The sequence below is a fragment of the Tauraco erythrolophus genome, chromosome 8 (assembly GCF_009769465.1).
Source record: "Tauraco erythrolophus isolate bTauEry1 chromosome 8, bTauEry1.pri, whole genome shotgun sequence".
Classification (NCBI taxonomy): Eukaryota; Metazoa; Chordata; class Aves; order Musophagiformes; family Musophagidae; genus Tauraco; species Tauraco erythrolophus.
Genome location: NC_141472.1, coordinates 35845390 through 35867660, shown reverse-complemented (window position 1 = coordinate 35867660; position 22271 = coordinate 35845390). Strand labels below are relative to the sequence as shown.

Genomic DNA, 22271 nt, shown 5'->3' with positions numbered 1-22271 from the left:
AGTATTTTGCATATATCAGTTCAATCTTTATTACAGTATATTACCAATGAAAGAATGCAGAGGCATAAATAAACCTATCATAATAACCAAATTAGAAATATTGGTCGTCTTATTTGCTGTCCAAATGAAAGATATGACTTGCTTTAATTCTCCTGGCCAACAGAATTATTACTACCATCTAACGAAGACATCAGAGTGCACTTCCATGACTGCCAATGACACCACGAGCAATCATAGAATAAAGTACTGTATAGAGAGCTCTGTTTCCGTGCCCAAGCTGTTGAGGGAAATTTTTTCTAACTCAAAGGATGCAAAACTAGGCAGGGTGCTTTTATAGCTGAAGTTGCTCTGGGTGGCAGGTGAAATAATCTGGATGTGAGTGTGGTGTAAGTGATGTAGAACGTACTGCCCTTGTCTGTGTTGGGGTTTGCTCTCAGTGTTTTGCTTCTATGACCATCAGTCAGAAGTTGCCCTGATGTATGAAGCTTTAAAGTATTTTAACATTTCCGCTAAACCCACATATTATTGAAATGATTCATTAACATTTACAAAAAAATCATTAAAGTATAATTCATAGAATCGTAGAATGGCATGGGCTGGAAGGGAACTTAGAGATCATCTAATCCAACCTCCCTGTCATGGGCAGGGACGCCTCTCAACTAGATCAGGCTGCTCAAGGCTCTGTCCAACCTGGCCTTGAACACCTCCAGGGAGGGGGCATCCACAACCTCTCTGGGCAATTCATTCCAAAGTCTTACCACCCTCGTACTGAAGAATTTCTTCCTAAGATCTAATCTAAATCTGTTCTCCTTCAACTTAAACCCATTTCCCCTTGTCCTATCAGTGGACACTCTTGTAAAAAGTCCCTCCCCAGCCTTCCTGTAGGTTCCCTTCAGGTATTGGAAGGCAGCTATTAGGTCCCCCCAAAGTCTTCTCTTTCAAGGCTGAACAATTGAAAGGAAAAAGATCACTATTCTTGCACTTTTCAAAATATGTTGTTAATGATATTGATTAATTACATATTAGTTTGGCCAATATCTCTAGTGCACAAAGAAATCCATCTGCAGTCATGATCTGGATGGTGTGGTTGATGCTGTGTCCAGTGAGCGCAGGTTCAGGATCTGGTCTGAGAGATGAGCCCTTCCTGGTCACACATGCCTGGGCCACTGCGACTGCTGTCCTTCTCCCCACTGTGAGCCTGTGCTCCTGCCTCTGCTCGGCCAGCCGTCTCCGAGGCTGCTTCTTCTTATAACACTTAACACCTGGCTTCTTTTCCACGGGAATCATGATTTTAGTAGGAATTTTAAAATTGCTGCTTAGAAGAGAATCATTGACTTCACGTTTATGTTATATGAACTGTATTTTTTTAAATGACGTGTGTATGAAGTTGTGGAATTGATATTATTTGCTTGGTATGTGAGGTATATTCACGTTATTACATGATGTGCTTGATGTCGGTTTGGACAATTGAATAGTTAAGTGTATGGATACTGTCTTATCAGGCAGACAGTACAAGAACTTCACAACAGGATGAGTGCCCTCTTAAAGAGCTTGAATGTTGTATTACCTCTCTACAAGGATGTGGAAATCCTGATGTGGTCTACACAACGTAGCTAATATTTACTGTTTGGTAATTATTTGTAGGACTTTTAAAATGAATTTGTAATGTTGAATGTAAAGTTTCTGATCAAAAGCAATATTGTAAAAAAAAAAAAATTAGATGTTAGATGCCACATCACTTTAACATTTAACTGGGTTAGGATGTGCTAACATTATACTGTTTATCCCACCCTCAGGTATCTGTATACAAACAGCTCTCTGTTTTACCAGCAAAAAATAAATGTAATAGAATCTCCGATACTAATTAGAAATAGTACCAAGGAACCCAGAACTTGGAAATAACTCTGTGCTGAAGGATTTCAAAGGCTTTTTTCCTTAAAAGCTAGCATGTGAAAAGAAATGAAATGCAGGTTATTTATTACATTACATTTTTTTCCATTGCCTTGTGGTATTTCAGAAAAGGAGTATTTGATTGACTATGAGACTGCAGAAGTATGGATGATAACTTTTTGCCTGTTTTTTCGTAGCTAGAAATAAAATTATGTTCCGTAGTACTCCTGTAATTATTACTTATTTACTGAAAATACTGAATATATTTTTCTTCGCGTTATTTGGTGTATAGTCCCCATGTTTTTCCTAGAGGTATGAAGAACAGTGATTAAGTCCTGCAATAAAAGCCAGTGCCAAGCCGTGCCAAAATTTGTCAGTGATGAGTTTCAAATATTTTGAGTTACAGTTTTCTCCCAACTGTTTTCCTTGCTGTAGGGAATAAGTATCCTCCTCTTGCCAAGAGCTAGCTGCTTTCTTTTTCTTTTTTCTTTTTTTTTTTTCAAGTGAGAATTAAGCCTCTTGTCTCTCCTTTCATCTCCCCAAAACCATGTATGCCAAGCCTGTCCTCATCTCTGAGTACAGACTCATAATGTTGATATTTCACTTCGAGGAGGTTGGAAGCTTTCTTCCTCTGCCCTTTTGTTAAGGAAAGTGAAGAGTCATTCTTACAGTCACTGGTATCAGGCCAAGGGTTCTTGGCCCAAACTAGGCATCTGCTTGGAACAAGACATCCATCTTCAAACCTCATAGTTATTTTCTTCCTAGGAAGTAGTTTCCTTCCTAGGAAGCTCCATTTGTGGGTTCTTTTCTTAGAGAAAAAGAAGTGGAATACCTCTGTTGCCAGTGCAGGGCTGTGATTTTAAAGCTGATCAAATGCTTTTTTTTTATTTAAGCTGAAAATTAGTGTTATAGTAACAGTAATGTCACTGTTTATTGGGTTTCATATTAAGGGAAAATGCCACTGCAGAAAAAGGAGTGTTTGTGCTCTGTGCAGATGGAATAAGTGTGAGTTTGTATGAGGCATAGAAATTTATATGCACATCTTAATTAAGTAATAGAAATTGAGTAATTGGTCTTTAGATACATCATTGCTACTTGTGACTTCCAGTGGCCCAAGTGCAGAATGTATTTTCAGAGTCAAAATGAACCATCTCTAAGTATGAACCTGTAAGAGAGGTTGTGGATGCTCCCTCCCTAGAGGTGTTCAAGGCCAGGTTGGACGGAGCCCTGAGTAGCCTGATCTAGTTGAGAGGCGTCCCTGCCCATGACAGGGAGGTTGGATTAGATGATCTCTAAGGTCCCTTCCAGCCTATGCCATTCCATGATTCTATGACTATGATTCAGAATAGGCTTAGCCCTGAAAACTTAAATAACATCACTAAATGGAGCTTTGCTAAAAGGTACTGCTCCTGAAAAGGTGAGGAGCTAAAAAAGGATGTTGAGAGACTGGATGCGAGTTTCCAACTTATGCTGCCGTTTTTTCTCTCTGCATAGAGAAAAGTTTCCAATGCATTATGAAAACCGGGTTTTGGTAGTGTGCACATCTGTGCCTTTGACACAGGTCTGTTTGAAAAAGCGTAGTGTGATTGTTTCACTACAGAATACAAAGGATTCCTGACATCCGCGCTACAATGGTGGAGGAAGCCTCCGCATTGTTCCTGTAGGCTGTTTTGGTGGAAGACATGAGACAATAAGGAAGTGCCGGACATTTTTTATTTTAAACATTCCTCTTTTCTATAGGCTGTTAATGCTTTTACGCTGTCCTTTGCAGCCTCCCTGGCTCTGTGCTGTCAGCAGTACGTGCTGTGCAGCTGTGAGACATAGCCCGTCCCTACGGGTGGTTACAGCCCTGTTGGCTGGGTCCGTATTTACTGGCACTTGTGAGTCCAGAACCCTCCCATGGCTCTGAGCAGGACAGCAACAGCTGAGCACAGGAGTCTCTGTCATCATTGCTTGGTAGAAATCTGCTTCTAATCTTTTAGACTGTGTCTCAGCCGTTTGCTGTTTTGGGAAGCACAGATTCTGATGGACTTATAGATATAATCCTTTGTTTCTTCGCATGTGTAATATATAACACCAATATATTTCTTCTGTGCAAAGCTACAATAATCAAAGGGTGATATTCGAGGCTGTTTCCCGTAACGGGTGAGGAGGAGATAGTTGAAGCAGTTGTGTTAAGCCCCTGAATAGCAAAGTGCTGAAGCAACAGTGGTGTAGGGTTGGTCCCTACAGGCATGTTTGCAGTACACTGGATAAGTTTAGGTACAATTTTTTATTTTTACCCTAATAGTGAATTGCTTTAGTGGCACAAACTGGATTCAGACAGCAGAAGTGGTCTGCTGCACAGAACAGACCAGAGCAGAATAAGCTCTAAGTTCTGGCCTTTGCTTAGTGTGTTTCACATTACACTGTACAATTAAATGGATTTCTTTTATTGATAGTTGCCCAGGTGTTATTATAGTGAAAGGTCTTTCTTTAGGTAAGGTGCTAATGGCACCATGGTAGGATTTGTTTTTCTCCTTTATCAGCTCGTATTATAATATCAAGAGACACAGTGGATTCTACTTCAAAGTGTTTAAAGCAAGTCTGCATACTTTTTATAAACAAAAACCCAACAGGAAATTACAAGTATGGTGCTGGAATTGCAGGTCAAAATCCTGTAATCTCCGCTCTGAAGGAATTCAGGATAGAAGGCCATAATGGGACCTTTTGGCCTTGAAATCTCTGAATCTGCTGTGTATAATGAACGTTGTTTGTTCTATTTACATCAGTTCTGACTGTCCAACCTTTGTGTAGTTGGAATATATAATTTCGAGGACAAAATGCACTTCAGGTGCTGCAGATGAGTATGTGAAACTGCTAAGTAGCTTCCCTGCAGTGACTTCAATTTTGACCTGTAAACTAGAATGAAGTTTGTGTTTATAACTACTGAAAGTGATCTGCATTTGGAAAAAAATGGGACATTTTTGTCCACGTTCCAGTTTGGTGCATGAAGGTTTTTAAATTGCATGAAAAATGAAAATAATAGAACAAAATCTTTTTGACAAATTCAACATCAGGAAAATGTTTAATAAAGAAGATAAAAATTAATAAATGTAAACAAATTTAAGATCTCTCATTCTCAACCTAAAAAGATTTAGGTTTGAAAATATACATGTTCTGCCAAAAGCACAGTTACACTGAAACAAATTTCATTGCTGTTAATATTTGTGCATCAGCCCTTCTTACATGCCCTGTAATACATCCTTGGTAGTGGAGCAGAGGAGAAAAAGCAAGGGTGTTCAGGGTTTCCTAATGACATAATGGTGCTTATCCTGGATTCATTTATTTTAATAAATACAGGTTGTGAGCACTGGATATGTATTTTCACCTTTCATCTTCTAACTTATTGACTCCTTCCAGATATTTTCCTTGTTTTTTTTGGGTGCAAAAATAAAAAATCTCCGAACAGGTTTGTTAAACTTCTAATAGAATAATTTCTAGGTGTCTAAAGCAGTTATTGAGCAAGTATATATTTACTAATGAAGTAATATTTCAAAGAAAAAATGACACGTTTACTTAAGGAAAACCAGCAACTGATAAAATTAATAACAATGTTAATCTGAAAGGGAACCATAATTCGGATGGAAAATAAAAAGTAAATTGCTTTCATTATTTGATCAGAAGCAGGTAAGCAGTATAATTCCCTGGAATAATCAGTAGGAGAAATTTGGAACAATAATGTAAATATTTATTTTTTGAAACTGATGGATGACTAAAGTATAGAGAAAAGTTCTATTGTTTCACTTGCACACACACCTGGAGCAGATCTGTGATACTCCTTTTGTGGGTACCATGCAGACAAATTACCACCAGATGTTTCCGCTATTAAAGAACAGTTGTTGGCTTGCCAAAAGTGCCATTGTTCAACCTTTCCTTGATTTGCTTCTTGTTGTAATGTTGCCATTCAGCTACATTTCATTTTAAGTTAATGGCATAGATGAGCGGCACAAAATGTCCCTAACTGGCATGTCACCTTTGTAATTTTGAAAGAAGTAAAGTAAAGCACATGAAGATAATGTTAAGATAGAAATTTAATTGCTTGTGTCTCTTTCCCTTTGGAACTAAGACTTTGTCTTTGAGCCAAATAAAATCTGTTGGCGAGTGCTGCAAAATACAATCAGAATTCTTCCAGGCCAGGATGAGGGGCTTTAGTTGACCATCAGAACAGTTGTTTTTTATGAGATTGAGCTTTAGATCTGTGTTTTTCTGTGTACATCCTGAGGATGAGACTGTTCCTTAGGTAATTTCATCCTCCGGACCTGCTTCCTGCTTTTATGGAGCTTGCACGGAGTGTTCCATGTGGGACAGGACCCACTGGATCAAGATAAGCACTGTCCTGGCGATCCTACACAGTTACTGGCACTGCCTGTCCAATTCCCCACGCTTCAGCAGACCAGAATTACATGTACAGACTAGACAATAACATCCAAAACAAATAAATACCAAAGGGAATTCTGCCAGTGTTTTCCAATGTTGATGCCAAATCTGTGTCTCCATATCTATGTTGATTAGAGACCTACGTGCTTACCGTTTAATTTTCAGATTAGCTACCATGGGTATTTCCCAAGAACTAACTCCAGCAGTATGGTAAGTAATGAATACATATGAAAACAAGAGCTCCTAAGTGATTTCATTTCATGAGTTAAATTTGGATACACTGGATTTAGTACTTCTGGGCAAAAATTTTAATGACTTGACTTTTGAATGTCTAATTTCTATTCCAGGTCTAGATGACTGATCAGTAGAAATAATTTAATATAGGCTGGTATTTTAGGTTCATAAAAGGTAAAAATAAAATCACAAAACAATGCCTTGATGTGATTTATATATTACTGGCTGCATGATAATTCTGAAGAGCTAATGATCTTCATTTAATGAACATGTTTTTCTTGTAAATCAGAATGAGGCTCCTGCTATTTTGGGAAGAGCAGGTTAAATAATGAATTGTGAACAGAAAATTGCCTAGCTTTGTTTATTTTTATAATAACTTAGAATATTTTATTTATCCTTTGGTAGTATAAAACAAAAAAAACCCCAAGTCCTGTCAATCGTATAGTTCTGTGACATTTAGCTGCACCTTCTAAATTGTGGATGCACTACACTGTGAAGCAAAACCCTCATTAACTCCAGTACAGTCAGGATTTTAACAAAGATGTCTAAATTCTAGCAAAACTGTTGGATTCTGTGCAATGGAATTGAAGCACATGGTAAGTATCTTGCTGAAAAGGGCTGAGAGTACATGTAGTAGCGGCTTACTGAATTTTTTGTACCTACTGCCATAATGATTAATTTTTATTGAAATAAGAATAATTTCTATTGCACACAGATACTTTATTATTCAGCGTCATATTTTTAAATTTAATTTCATTTTCTGTGGCAATTGATATCAGTAAATTGATAGCTGTGAAATATGTCTTATTGTTATCTATAAGTCAGAATTTCAAAGTAGATTTAAACTACATATCTAAGATCACAAACTTTTAACTTTTGCTACTCAATAGTTAGCAGATACTCACTCTCAGACCTACATATAAAATAAGAAAAAATAGAAGAGATTTGTTTTCACAGGTAATTAGCAATAATTAGCAATCCCTTCTACCACGTGTTCCCCATCTCAAATGGTGTACGTGATCACCATCCAGTTGGTGATGGTAAAACTATTTTTAGAGGCAGAGGCTCAGTCTTTGAGCTGCGGAGGTGCCCTTGTTCACTCCTAGCCAAAATAGCAGCATTTACAAGCGTGGCAAGTGTTTACACCAAGTGGCAGTGTATTTGCAGTGCTGGAAGAGACGCGTAATCCACATGTGCAGAGCCTCAAGGAAGAGACTGTGTGTACATAAAGGAACCATCTTTGGTTTTGTTATTAATATTTTTCATATTAGTAAATAAATCCAAAGTATTTTAGTCTTTTGAATACTTTCCTAGTTTTGATGAAGACTGAAGATCCGGTACCACTTGTGAAAGGAGAATGCACTCTGCGGTGTACTAGTCATGGAAAAGGCAATAGAGAGCCATTTCAAATTAGCCTGGTTAGAGTTACGTGTTCTCCTGGTCAATGAATATTATGACACACTCCAATAGATAATCAGCATTATTTTCATTCTTAGATTATTCTCTCCCTGTATTGACTATGGGCCAAGGTTCAAGACATTCAACCCATTCATTACAGAGGAGAGTTTGTGTGTGTAATGGTTAATGAGGTCATTTTTTGTGTGTGTGATGCAGTTGTGTAGTAGCAATGCCAGGTGTGGTAAATTTGGTGATTGTCATTTCATTACAGTAGAAAGCTTATTCTGAAGAATTGAATAGTCATTAAAAAATAAGGAAAATGGAGCACTGAATGGGAATGTTATTTTCCACCATCATACTCTGAAAATTAGTATTTAATGGGATTGATATGCATTTTTTCTTTTGGGACATAATATGTTATCCTCTGATTCCATTGACTAAAGTTGCAGAGTTATGATACATTGGGAGAAGGTCATCCTATCCTAAATGGAACATGATAAGATCTGGGTAAAATTAATTGACAGTGTACATATATTTGTTTCACCTTTCAAGTGCCTGTGAATATTTATTTTCCACAATACTATCTGTAAGTTTCTTCAGTAGCAAATAATCCAACTCTAGACTCTCCTTGCTCTCATTTAGGGTTTCGATATTACATTGCATAATCACATGCACCATATCCTCGATTTTGATTATAATTTCTTCAAGATGAAGTTTACTATGGCCTGTACAATTTCCATGTGCTACAGAAATTAGCTGGAGAGTGGTAAATTAGAAGCATCAGCGTTGTCAGTGTAAACCCAGAAATCCTATACTATGACCTCGTTTGCCTTTGACGTCCTCTGCTGGAGTGCCAGGTTCTCATGTTACATTACATGGTTTGTTAAGGACAGCCCTGAGGCCACTGCGATATTACACTGGCCATCTTTGCCATGCAGCCCGCAGCCGGAGCAGGATGGCAGGCGTTGAGCCATCGGCTCGGGCTGAATCAGCTTGCTGAGACACTTTCATGTGGACAAAAGGAGGTGAGCAAACTGCAGTCCTGTGGCTGATCTTTTACTGTGAGATTCACATAGCCACTGAATTGTAATTTTCTCACTTGTTGGGCTTGTCCGTGAAACGCCGGTCACATCTAGAGCACCGCAGAAGTAGGAGCGATGGTGAGCTCTCAGGAGTGTTTGAGAGGCACAGGATGTTCATGTTTCTGCTGCAGGTTGAAATACCCAGTTTTATTTGAGAATTGTAATTGTATAGGAGTAGAGAAGCATATAAATCTTCCTTCCTTGACATCACTGTATCTTATCCCAAGTGCAGCTCTGCCAATTCAGTAATCTGTAGGAAATCCGGCCTGGGCCATGCTGCGCACTCCGAGCAGAGCCATCCGTGTCCCGTCTGGCTTGTCCTCTTGATAGTCTCAGCAGGAAGGTCAACTCCCGAGGTTGTCAGAGAAGTGCTGTACTGAGATGCTTTATTATCTCTCTGGGGAAGAGGCTGGGATAGGATGCGTGACTGAGACTGACAATTTGTTCCCTAATTTTCTCAATAGTCCAGGGACATGTACATTATTTGGGTAACAGCTGGCCGAGTCCATTGCCAAGCTGGCTCAGTAATGGTCCTAGGTGCAATGCGAGAGAGTAACCAGAGATTATCTTTTTATTCCTGACCAAAAATGTTTCCACATAGCTGGGAAAACTGAGCAGTTTCGTGGGAAATTCAGGAAAAGATGGAATGTTCTGTGCTGGCAAAATCTACAGCATCTGATGTTTCACTATCACTGTGCAATGTGGAATAAGAATACCAAAGTGCTCGTATAACTTTCCCTACTCTTCCTCTTTAAAGTTTTTAGCACTTTAAGTAAGAGTTTATTTTCTAATTTGAAGTCCTTATATATATATTTTTTTTTACAGAGAGAGCACCTAAATAAAAGTGTAGGTACCAGAAAGTATCCAGGAGTAATACCTTGGTGGACCTTACTGGAGTTGCGTGGCACACGAGCAGTGATGCAGCCTATTGGGAAGGTTCTCTGTCTGCTGTGAATGCTGTCCCTTCCCCTCCTCTTTCTCTTGGTGCTGATTTACTGTTAATTGCTTTTCAAACAAATTGGAATGGACTAATAGACTCAAGTCTATTATCCTGGCTTTTAACACCATGAAATCATGTTCAGTGCTTTGCTCTAGGGGGGAAAATGAATATTCCTAACATTTTCCTCTCAGTAATGACAGAAACACAGACGGAGATTTCTGCATTAAAAAAAGTGGAGTGGGGAAAGTGTGAAGAGGAATGGCAAAACCAGTCCAATCTTGTGCTTTAGTCCATCAACTGATTGCTCTTCAGGGTAGAAAACTGCTTCTTATTTATGGTCATGCACACTTAGATCTTTGCAGTTTCATTTATTTTTATTCATTTGCTTTGTAGTCCAGTTGTATTCTGAAAGTGAAGGAGACTTTTATTGCTTCTGATAGGAGATTAGTTATGGTATAAATCCTATTTTCTTTTAACTTTTTGTAATTGTTAGCTGCTTAAATGATGTAAGTTAATATCTTGCTGTCATGTGATGTTTTGACCAGTTCAGAAAGCTGGAGCTCAGCTGGAGCTGTGTTATCCTGAATGTGCTCTTGAAACAGAGAAAATGTGAAGTAATTCAGCTCCTTCCCTTGTGTTTGCATATTTCCAACATGTATAGAAGTGACTTGCTTAGGCAGTGAACAGTCCTGTTCTTCCAGCTGAGTCAGACACCTGTGGCTGATGGTCGCTGCCCACTTGATTGCCTCTCACAGCTCTGCAGTGAGTGTTTCCTCACTTGCTTCAGGCCAAACGCAGGAACTGAAGTTTAACTGCAGTATATATGTCACTATCATATTTTTTCTTGTATTTCAGTCCCCCAAGGGATTTGTTAATATTCAAGATCTGTCTACTTCCTCTGTCCCAAATTGCTGGCATGGGGGTATCAGCAGCTGTAATAATGAGGCAGGATCCTGCACAATTGCATGATAGAAATGAAGAAATAGAAATGAAGAAATCTTGAATTTTGTAAATGAATAGTGACTGTTGAAAGAATTTCATACATTGGTGCACTAAAGTAATCAGGACCACTGAAAATAAGCGTGAGTTGAGCGTGACTTGGTATGATACCTGATGACAAGATAGGAAAAGAGGAGGATAAATTGATAAAGGATGGAGATTTGAATTATCTGGGTCAGTCCAGAGTGCCTGGTCACTTTATTCTGGAGTTGAAGAAGGTAGCGAGATAGATTTTGTGCAAACACTTGCACTCCTAGTTTATTCTACTTGCTTCTTTCTGCACAAATATACAACATGCAATAAAGCATAATTAAAACAATATCCAGGTTATTTTGGATTAGGCTGATTCATCCAACAATATCAGAATAACAGTTGAGATCTGCTCTCCTGGGCTCTGTCTTCGTGTTGATGCATCTCTGTGTCATAACTGAGAAGTCCTCCTTCTCAGCAGAGCTAAATTCCTTGTGTCCGGTGGGATGCTTTTGTGACTCTGCAGCTTCCATTTCTGTAGCTGCTGTGGCATAAGATCTCCACCTGGTTTTTGGTTAGTTTGTGTTGGGCTTTAGAAGGGAAAGGGAAGTAGACCGCCTGTGGAACTCAGAAAGTGCAGGAATTGCCTGTGTCTACAACTTTGCAAGGCATTTTGAATAGAGAATCTTCTATATAATGAAAGGTTGTCTAGAAGAGTCACAGTTTACATTATAAAACTAGTGCAGAATAAATGTTTTCTTGAAAGCACTACTAATAAGAGCCTGAACTTTTAGAAAAGCAGTGGAAATCTTGCTCAGCTGACACGTGACTTATCTGACGTATTGAAATTTGGTCTGTATCTGTAATATCTTTGTAAATGACTATTTTATTTCATTAGCAAACACTTAATTAGACAAAGATTTGTCTAGCACCTCCTGTTCATTAAATCAGAGAGCATTCTCTATTTTAATTAGCATGACATTTTCTATAATCAATTTAATGAAATGCCATCTGCAGTTCTAATAATACTGTGTACAGCAAAGGCTGATTGACATATGTGTTGACAGCAAGGTGTCAACATTCTTTTATGTTTGTATTTAAAAAAAGAAGTAAAATATAAGGAAAAGCAGGACTCTGACTTCCTAATGCCAGTGTTTGTGCTGCAAAGCAGAATTTTATTTAAACAACCCAAAACTTAATAAATATTTTCAGTGAGAAAACAAGCATTTACAATCTTCAGGTTAAAACTATCACTAATTTCAAAAGACTGCCCTGAGGCCTCCTTATTCTAGATATTGTGGAGCAGATTTTCAGCATTGCTTGGATGTCTTTTCATTCTCTTTCCTTCACTTTTTAGATGCTATTTACGCTCTCAAGACTGATATATCTGCCTTAATATCTGATGGTTTCTATGCACAGAAGGTCCTGAGTACTGATGCTTCTGTGTCTCCAGCAGACTCCTTGGGCCCTGCCCTCCAACAGGAGCCCCAGGGCTCATCAGCTGGGCCTCCCCAGCTGATCCAAAGGCAGGCTTTGCCAGAAGGAAGGGAGGAGGTACCTGCTCCTCTTGCTATGGTATGTGCTGGATAGGGACAAGCCCCATATTTGAGTCCCTGTTCTGTATTATCGTGAGAACAGAGAAAATGAAGTGGACAAAAGCCCATCAGATTTCTGTAATGCTCATCATTTGTAAGTGAGGGGAGGTGAGGATGTGAATACTTACAGAATATCCATGCCTGGTACTTCTGGGCTCCTTAAGGCAACTAACTTATGCTAAGATGTACAGTACTCTGTACAAATTAGCCAGCAATTAGATGTCTATGCTGTGTGTACCTTCTTTATAAATAATTTTTTTCTTCAAACTATTGAATACCATTATTAGTAAATTCTAAACCACTGTTGAACCTGGTCCTAGCAAGATGGTCTTGGCATGTCTCCATAGAAACTGATGGATCCACACAAGTTTATATTAGGAGTTACCATAAAATAAATCGTATTATCAACAACTAATTCAACTCTAGCAAATATTCTAACAAAGTACTTTTGTTTGGCAAACAAAACATACATTAACAGTACTGTGCATTTAGTAGAAATTAGATTATTTTTGCCCAAAGTAGAACTACTGATTCTGTTACTCCTTGTCACTATTAGCATCAGCAGAGCTTATTCAAGTTAATCTCAGTGAACATGGTGGCAAAGTAGACTGACAAGCTAGGCAGCTTTTCATTTTATAATAAGCCTTGATTGCTGTGATGACTAGTAGAGGCTAGATGAAAAACACAGTGTGTATTCCTGGGTTAAAATTCAAACCTTAAAAACTCTGTGAATAGAATAGAATAATATTCAATAAAATAAACCCACTGGTAGAACCATAACTCTTGCATGGTTAAGGTGAAGCATGTGCAGAATATTGGAGACTCAGGTTGAGGAGTCTCCTAACTCCTGTGGCTTTAGTGAGCCTAAGCTGCCTCTTTAAGTTTTCATAAATTCTCCGAGTCCATGCAGGGCAGGGTTCCTGCTTTTATGCTTTATCAGGGAATCCTCACTTGTTCCTGAAGCTGTTGGATCTTTTCAAATTCGCATGTAGGACATGACTAGCTTTCTCTTGACTCTCACAGCTGAAATATGCAGTTAATAAGTGTGTCAACAGTTTAAGACACAGAGGGAGTCCCTTGGAGTGACTCCAGAGGAGAAAAAAAAAAATTATGTGGTAAGTAACCTGGAGCTTTTTGTGTCATGTACAGGTCTGAATATGCAGATACCACCAATAAAAGAAGAAAACTTCCAACTACTAAAAAGTTGGATCAATACTGAGGTGAAAGTAAATAGGGCACTCGACTAAAAATCAAGATGCTCGAGTTCCTCAATGTGCTATTGACGGGCTGGGTGACCTGCGGCAAATCACTTCAGCTCCTTGTGTGTCTTCTTTATCTATTACCTCTTGTATTGTCTTTTCTAATTCTCTAGAGCAGAAAACTGATCCTAGGTAATGAAGTGCCTAACACAACAGACTTGTGCATCTATAAACAAGGAGAAGGTTGGTTTCTGAGGAAGTAGTTGCCCTACTGAATATTAATTGTATCCTTGTGAAGTAATGCAAAATGGCTTCTTTAAGTAAATCTTGTTTTTCAAGTTGGTGGAAGAAAAATTAATGTTCGTTTGGGGAACACTAGTGAAAGACAATAAAGAAACAGCTCAGTGGACTGACATTGCACAACTGTTGTTTGAAATAATTAGATTATTTATTTGGCAAAGCAATTCCAGTCTGGATACCACTTCTCATAGCTTTCCTTACAGATATAGTCATTTTGAGTAAAGATAAAAGAGGCTGGCTCTAGACAATAGTAAGCTTTTAAATGTTTGGAATACGGAGGTTTAGTCCCAGTTTAGGTTTGCTTTAAAGTATATGGTAACTTACCCTTTCAACCCAGTCTGTGTAATTTAAATTACAGGATGAATTGCTTAATTTCATTGACATGTGAAATCAGGGTTTATACTCATCAAATAAGCCACCCCCATTCAGTGTCCTGCTTTCAGAAAGCCAGATCGTTAGAGGCCACATAGACCCTGGGCCAAGTTCTTACACCAGCACGATTCAGGGCTTGATTTTCAGTGATGGTGATGTAATTAAGGATGGGAGTCAGTCCATTTTTTCTTCCAAATAATACATATTTTTTCATTAGAAGTTAAAAGGGCCTGAATTTTTTTAGATAATGTGTGCACATATGATGCCATGTGAAGCGAGTTGGAACAGTGAGTGCCACAAATGAATTCTATAGCATTTAGGACAGGGCGCTGTTGTCAATTCAATAAACAAGGGTAAATTCAATAAATGAGAGTAAAGAAGTTATTGCAGAATTGATGGGGGTCAAGTTGCTTGTCAAATACGAAAAGTTTTGCATCGATTTCTTTGCATTTTATGATATTTTGCCTGTACTTTGGCATTCCCTGGAATAATATGTATTAGGCCAGACATAGTATAGAGCTACATGTCCTGATCTTGAGCAGAACCTTTACCAGTGTTGAACCTGAAACAGGAAAAATAGCCTTAGTAAAACTATTTATATGAAATGCTACTTTCATTTTAAAACCACCTGCAATTATGATGATGCCATATTTACGTTACTAGTTGCATCACTGAGGGCTATATTTATGGTATTGATATGTACATCCAAACTGTGATTTAAATTGTATGGATTAATCACTTCAGCAGAACGTGTGTTACACATTCTTTGCCTAGACTTACAGCACATGATAAAAAGATTTACTTTTAAAACCATACAATAGCCTAAGAATTTGGACCTTTAGCCTCAGAATGATAAAATTAATTAGTGCTGCAGCTAGTGTAATTCTGTAAGAGGATGTAATATTTATGTTACTGATTCAGGTGAAATTACTACGCTGCAGTAATCACAGAAGAATTTTGGGTTTAGAATTTGTTTTCAAGTAATATTTTATTTAATGTTGCATTCTTTGTGAAAGCCAAATAAGTTGTAGAGAATCTGTTAGCAGCAGGTTTGGTCTACAGAGCTGTCCATTAGGCAGCCTCCCTCAGAGTCAGGTTTAGAAATAAACTCAAAATCAAGGTAGAATAAATTATTCCCAAAGATTAGTTATCTGTAATAGCATCTGAGCCTACCATACCTTTTGCTGTCTGTCTGTCATCAGAGTGACTGCTGAATCACCGAGTTCATTACCTTATCCAGATAGACATGAAGTTTGTCTTATGGCAAACCCAAGGAGTTTAATTAAAATAGGCATTGCAGATCTGATGAAGAACCTTAAATGTGCAACACAGAGAACAAGGAAGGTGTTCATGGCAGTCGTTGTTGAAACCGCTGCAGTCGAGTGAATCAGTTTGGTAAGCTGTACCTGAACCATCTCAGCAGGTAAACTCAGCCACCTGCTGCAGGGTAAGGCAGGGGAGAGGAGAAAGAGAGGGAGTCCATTTTGTCTGCCTGGGAAAAATTTCTCTTCTGAGGTTTGTGGAATTTGCATGCTGTGCTTTCGAGCATCAAACCAGGCATACATCCATGTGGATTCTCTGAATGGTGCTGCAGCAGTAACCAACCCCAGTATCCCTTCTGCAGCTGAGATCAATATTTGATAGTTTGTAGGAAAGTGGTGTAAAAGGCACAAACAGGAGATGAATTATATGCATCAGAAGGAAAAATAAATATCCCTTGATCCCACAGGCAGTCAACTAAAAAAACCTAAGGTTTGAGATTTTTATTAAAATTGTCTTAGCACAGAGCTACGAACACGAATTATATTGTGCAGACAATCCTGTATTCCCAAAGATTCAATGCAGAAGAGGATGCAGAAATCAGTAGAGGAAGTTAAATCCACAGATTCCAGGCCAGAAGAGATTGCAACAGCCATCCAAACTCAACTTTTTTTTTTTTTTTACCCACATTCAGAGTAAACTAATCATTGACATAAAGATCTAAAGCATATCTTTAAGAAATGTCCCAGGTCTGCTCATTCTGTCATCTCCTTTGCTGAGCTCTTCTACGCATCCCAACCTTCATCCCTGTCATCAACTTTTCCCTAAATGTCTTTGAACTTTCTCTGTTAACCTGAATAATTCTAGCCACTCCAGCTTGCGTTTTTATGTTTGTCTTCTGATCCAGAATGACACTGACAATTTCTTAGCACTCCTCTTTAATCATTTCCCATTCTCGCAACGTTCACTCCAGGAACTGGACATGTTACAATAGTGTCAGTCTCACCAGTGGTGTGAGCAGAGGAAAGATCACCCTAGGACTTTTACTTGTGATCCACATCAACTCTTCTTGCCATGATACTCCATTGGGAACACGTAGTACAGTATTTATCTGTATAAGCCCATAGGTTTTTCTTTCCATCACTGCTCTTCAATTCCAGTCTTCCATCTACAACAGTGATTGGTTAACCAGGTGAGACAGATCACTTGGTAGGAGTACACTGTCTGCCTCTTTATTTTTCTTAATGATACTATTTTTAATCCTTCTAATGTGTTTCCTGTTAACTCTGTATAATGTAAACTTTGGAATCGCAATGTCATAAAATAAATCAAATACCTTGAAGAAAACCCAATATATAGTTTCAGCATAGTTGCCTGTATCAAACATAACTCTGTCAAACTTTGTTTAACAAGATTTATGTTCCATAAAATGCTATCAGGTATGAATTATATCGCCAGCTAGTATTTTATGGAAAGATTCTTGGATTTATTGTGCCACTATTTTATTTGGGACTGATGTGAAGATAACTTATGTACAGACCCTTGGGTGTCTGTCTTCACCTTTTAGTAGCATGGAATAATCTTATCAGTCATCCAGTGCTCTGGAGTTTCCAAAGTTTACAGAAATTTGAGAATTATTACAAGTAGGAAGTTTTCAATGAGTTATTTTAAAGACTGTTTTGTGTACATCATCCGGGGCTGGTGACTTGATAACTCCTGTTCTTTGTAGAGGCTTCCTCACATTCTTCTTTGCTCCAGACAGAACGCTTTCTATTTTAGTGATGTTCTTAGATGCATAATGTGACTCTTCAGTGCTGCAATTTGTGCCCAGCCAAGCAGTTTTTACGTGATGCTACTCTTTTGTTTTAAATTAAACGAGAATTACTTTGAAGTAGGAACTCTGCTTCTCTGAATGGCTTTGTGAGGTGTCAGGGATCCTTGAACTTCTTTTGTGGTGAAGAAGCCAAGATACTAAACAAAATAAATCAGTCAGTTATGGACAATGTTGAGGACTAGGTATTATTTTCTTCTGTAGAATTTTTGACCCTAGGTGACAAAAATTTCAAAACAAATTTATGTTTATGGCTCTTATTTACATTTGAGCTATCAATGAAAAAAGAAATCATTGTGATGTTGTGTGACCATCAACTATCACGTTATCCAGCTTGACAAGCTATTGATAGAATGAGATTTCCATGTCAATTAATATGGTTACTTTTGAAGACTGTATTTATGCTCAAGGCTTGCATGGCATTTTGATACAAATTTTATCTGAGAATCCCCATGCATTTTGCAAGCGTTTGTTTAATTTATGCACTTCAGGAGTTAACTACATAGAGATGAAAGCCCAAGTTCAGTGAGAGGTATAATTACTGTCCAGTGAAGCCTGCCTTTTGAAGAGGTCTGACTCTCAGTTTTCTGTTCTGATCATTTGAATAAATTTTCTTCTAACTTGAGAACAAAGGCTTTAATTTATGTCATCCACAGTACATGCTATTCCAAATGCTGTTTCACACATTCAAATGCTGTATGACTTGCAAGAAGAGCCCTAAGACGCTGTGTATTTTACTCGTGGTCCTGCAATTTTAAGGGAAAGTTCTTTGGGTGAAATGTTCTTGGTAGGATTAGTTAATGAGGCCTGATGCTGTAAATCCTGTTGGCCAAATGTACGTGGCATGTAGAAGAGTACGTAACTGAGGAGTTACATTCTGATACTGTTGTTTGGATTTGGGTGGCATATTAGTCTCACCTATGGACCAAAAATGCATTGTTCAGAGCATGTTCAAGCAGGGGCAATGAACATGGCCCGTTGTGGACAGCTGTTCAATGTCTCTGGGTTATGTGTGCCGTTTCTCACATTATGCTTCACTGAAAATTGCGGACAGCTCTCTGTCCAGACAACTTTTGTTTTTTCTATAATATTGCTTAGCACCATGGTATGACATCATTGGAGATTTTCAGTACTACGGTACCTAAAAGAATACATGCAAAAAAATGTAAAAGAAGTTACAAACACTTTAATGTTCTGTAGTAGCCAGTAAGCAATCACATTAACTTTCTACAGTTACCACTTTTTATTCAAAATAAGTGTTTGGAATCTTTTTCTTTGTAAGAAAATGCTATTAATTCCACCTTTCACAATCTAATTTTCCTTCCTAAACAACAGTTCTGATAATCCTGCTCTAAACTCCATCCCACCCCACTTCCCAGCCAAGATCCTAAAATAGTTTAGTAAGCTTTAAAAATGAAGCTTCATTAATTTTACAGAACATACCAGAGGACATTGACTAGTGCTATATATCTAGAGTTTCTGTGGAGTCAATTAAAATACAGCCATGTTTTTCTGAATAAGCAAAGCATATTTTTTATGGTAGCATAACCTTTTTCTCTAGTCATATTTACTTCCCACTTCATAAAATTCAGGGATCTATAATGACTTTCTCAGATATTACTGAGGATTAGTAAAGTTCTTTTGTGTTTCCTTTAGGCTTAATTTACAACTTTGCTTATGCTTTCTACATTTTTATAACAAAACAGTTTCATTTGATTAAATATAAATCTCTTAGATGGGTTTTAAATAACGTGAAAGAATCAGCACTCAATCTGTTCAATCTCATATTAGAAATAGTGGGAAATTTGGAACCAGATTTTTTTTTTAAATCAAGGCTTATGTAGTTATTGTGTATTTCTTGATAATCTTGCAGGTATTGACACAAACAGATACAAAGCCTTTTTCGTAGGAGCCACAATTAATTTTGTATTTCATTTTTTTTCCCCTTTAGTTCAGGTGTATTGGATTATTTTTGTTATGGAAACTTATAAATCAAGTAAGTTGTAGAACGAAAAAATCACAACAGTCCATCCCAGAGTGTTTTAAATGTTCTACAATTGGACCTAAACGGAGGGTTTAGCTTTAAGCCTCCGTTGCTGACATTCAGCTTGTGTGACAGTCCGAGATTCTGTGGCCCAGCACTAATCACAGGGGATATGGACTATCCTAAGATGTAGTACATGTCTTTGTCAACACAGTTACCAGAGGTACAGAATAGTACATAAGTGTTGCTAGAATCACTTCTAAGGAGCTTCCAGCAAAAGATTTTTTCTTTGCAAAACTTTACTTCGGTATATGGCCCTTTTCATAGTGGATAGTGTTGGACTTTAAGGTGTCAGAGTGATAGTGATATCTAAGTGAGAGCAGTTTTGTGTTCAAGATGTCACTTTGTTCACAGCAGTCCCATTTTTGTTACAGAAAATGTGTCCATTTAAGTTAATTCATATTTTTGAGTGAGGTGAACATGTTATATGGCATAAACTGTTATTTTTGAAGCTGATGATTCAAATCAACAAAACTAGATATCATGAGTGCAGTTCTCTCAGTCTTGTTTGCATATTGTGATAAAGATGTTCTAATGACTGTAACATACTGATTTTCTCTGCAGATGTATTAAATACTCAATGTGTTTGCTAACTGTTAATGCCTTTGTTGTTGCAGATACAGCAGTGGTGTATAAAAATAGAAATGGACATGTTGTCGAACTGAATGTAGAAACAAACACAACTACATTATTATTGGAAAATACAACTTTTGTAAGTAATATATATTATTTACTCATTTCTTAGTGGAGTCTGCTAGCGTTTTTTCCTGCAACAGGAGTGAGAGAGTATAATATTGAAAGGTTACAGAAAATATGTTTCTAATCTAGAGGAGATTATATATAAATGGAAATTATAATCGGTCCCTCTGTCAGTGCACGATTTCTGGCTGAAGTTATTTGTTGTTTTATTCAATCTATGTGTAAATAACCAAGATGTTGGAGGGTATGTTGTTGGCTGTAGTCCATGCTTTGTTCAGGGCACTTGAAGGATCATGCCTGGCATGTGTGCTGGTGAATCTACCTGATGTCTATTATAACAAGAAATTTCATAAAATAGGAGAGAGTGCTACTCAAAATCTTGAGAGCTTTTCCCTATTAGGAAATGGGAAAAGTGTTGGAAAGTCATGAAGATTTTCCTTTATGCAATTAAATATGCAAAGGAAAATTTATTTCCTAGTCCTGGTTGCCTGGTTTACTTGTTCCTCCATGCTCTAATGGCAAACTAGATGGTTGGGGATTATTCCTCTTGACCAGTAAACAGCAAATACGTGAGTAGCTTGTGTTATCTTGCTGACTAGCAGTAATTGCTAAGAAATGTTTTAATATCTTAGTCTACATTTCCTTTTGCTTTGCTTGGTGCTGCTGTTCTCAGTGATACCACTTATATCCTACCCTGTAATTCTTGTTTGTCAGGGTTTTGCAGCATAAATGCATGGCTTGTTAATCTTTCCTTATAAATACTGCATACAGACCACTGGCTGTTATTGTTAATCCCTGTGTTTTTAATTTAGTAAAATCTTTTGCACCTGCAGACCCAGAAGGATGACTCATTTTCATCAGCAGTGTTTGACAAAGGCTGATTTTATTCCTGGTCTGTTCCTAGCCTTTGCTGATACAGATTGGTGATTTCAAAGCATAAAGGCCCTGGTGACCTTTTCTTATAACTCCTTGAACTAGAAAGAGGAGAGCAGAGAGGTTCAGGAGAAAGAACTTGACGCTGACTTCTTAGGTCAATGTGAAGATGAAGGAGAACGGAGGAGAGAATTGTGTTTCAATGGAGTGTGTTTGAGGCTCCCTTTCTGTAAACCACACCCTTCCATATGCTGGGATGTGCCTCAGGATACCTCCTGGGCCAAAAAAGACCGGTAGACACAATTAAAAGTGAGTGAAGAGGTGAATTTCTGTAAAGTACAAACCACAAAGTATTGCAGAAGCATTTTCCCTCTTATCTGTGTATGTGTGTGAGCACTTGCCTGGCTAAGTAGGAGATTAACTGTGTCAGGCCTACGTGTTGCCATTAGTGTATAACTGGAATGCAAGCAGCTGCTTGGACATCCCTGGCTTTAAAACTTGACTTTAACGACAAGACTTGGGTTTCCTCACAGATGAATTCATACGCTTTTGGCGGCAAGTCTTTGGCTCACGCAGTGTCAAGTGCAATGCCAGCATGACAGGCTATTCAGGCCATTATGCTAAACTGGTCTTGCCAAGTAATGATGGATCAGTATGGACAGGCTGCTTCACACTGCGAGCTTCGCCTCCTTTCACAAAGTTGCTCTTCTCTGGGCTTCTCTCTTTTTTTTTTTTTTTTTTTAATGCAGACTGGCAGAGCTCTAGACACTAGATATCTACTCTTAATTGGATGTGGGAAGCTGGCGCAAAATGGGTAGTACTCAAGCAACCATTTAACGATTATGTATGAAACAGAGACAGATAAAAACATAAGTGTGTTTTTTCCTGCAAAGCTCCTCTCTGTACGCAGTCCAAAGCTAAGAGTGTTAGAGGTAAATAAAGTGAATTCCAGCAACAATTATTCATGTGGAAGTAGAATAAAAAGCTGAAAACAGAGCAGAAGACTCAGTAAGTTTGTTGGTGTATGTTTGGCAGAGAACAAAAGGAAATGTCTCTGTGCTGAGTTGTCTGTTGACAAGCTGGCCAGTGATCCTAACAGGAGATCATAACATTACAGGGGCAGACTGTATGGCTGAAATCGAAAGCTGTCCTGTTCTCCTAAGCTC

At 38.1% G+C, this 22271-nt stretch overlaps 1 protein-coding gene across 1 annotated transcript in view; it reads left to right on the top strand.

Moving 5' to 3' along the window:
- The window catches only part of DPP10 (dipeptidyl peptidase like 10), a 435193-nt gene that overhangs the window by 252743 nt on the left and 160179 nt on the right, over nt 1-22271 (top strand). Inside the window, exon 4 of the mRNA XM_086616020.1 lies at nt 20151-20245. Coding sequence (XP_086472146.1) covers nt 20151-20245 — 95 coding nt within the window. The remainder of the gene's footprint in view (nt 1-20150; nt 20246-22271) is intronic.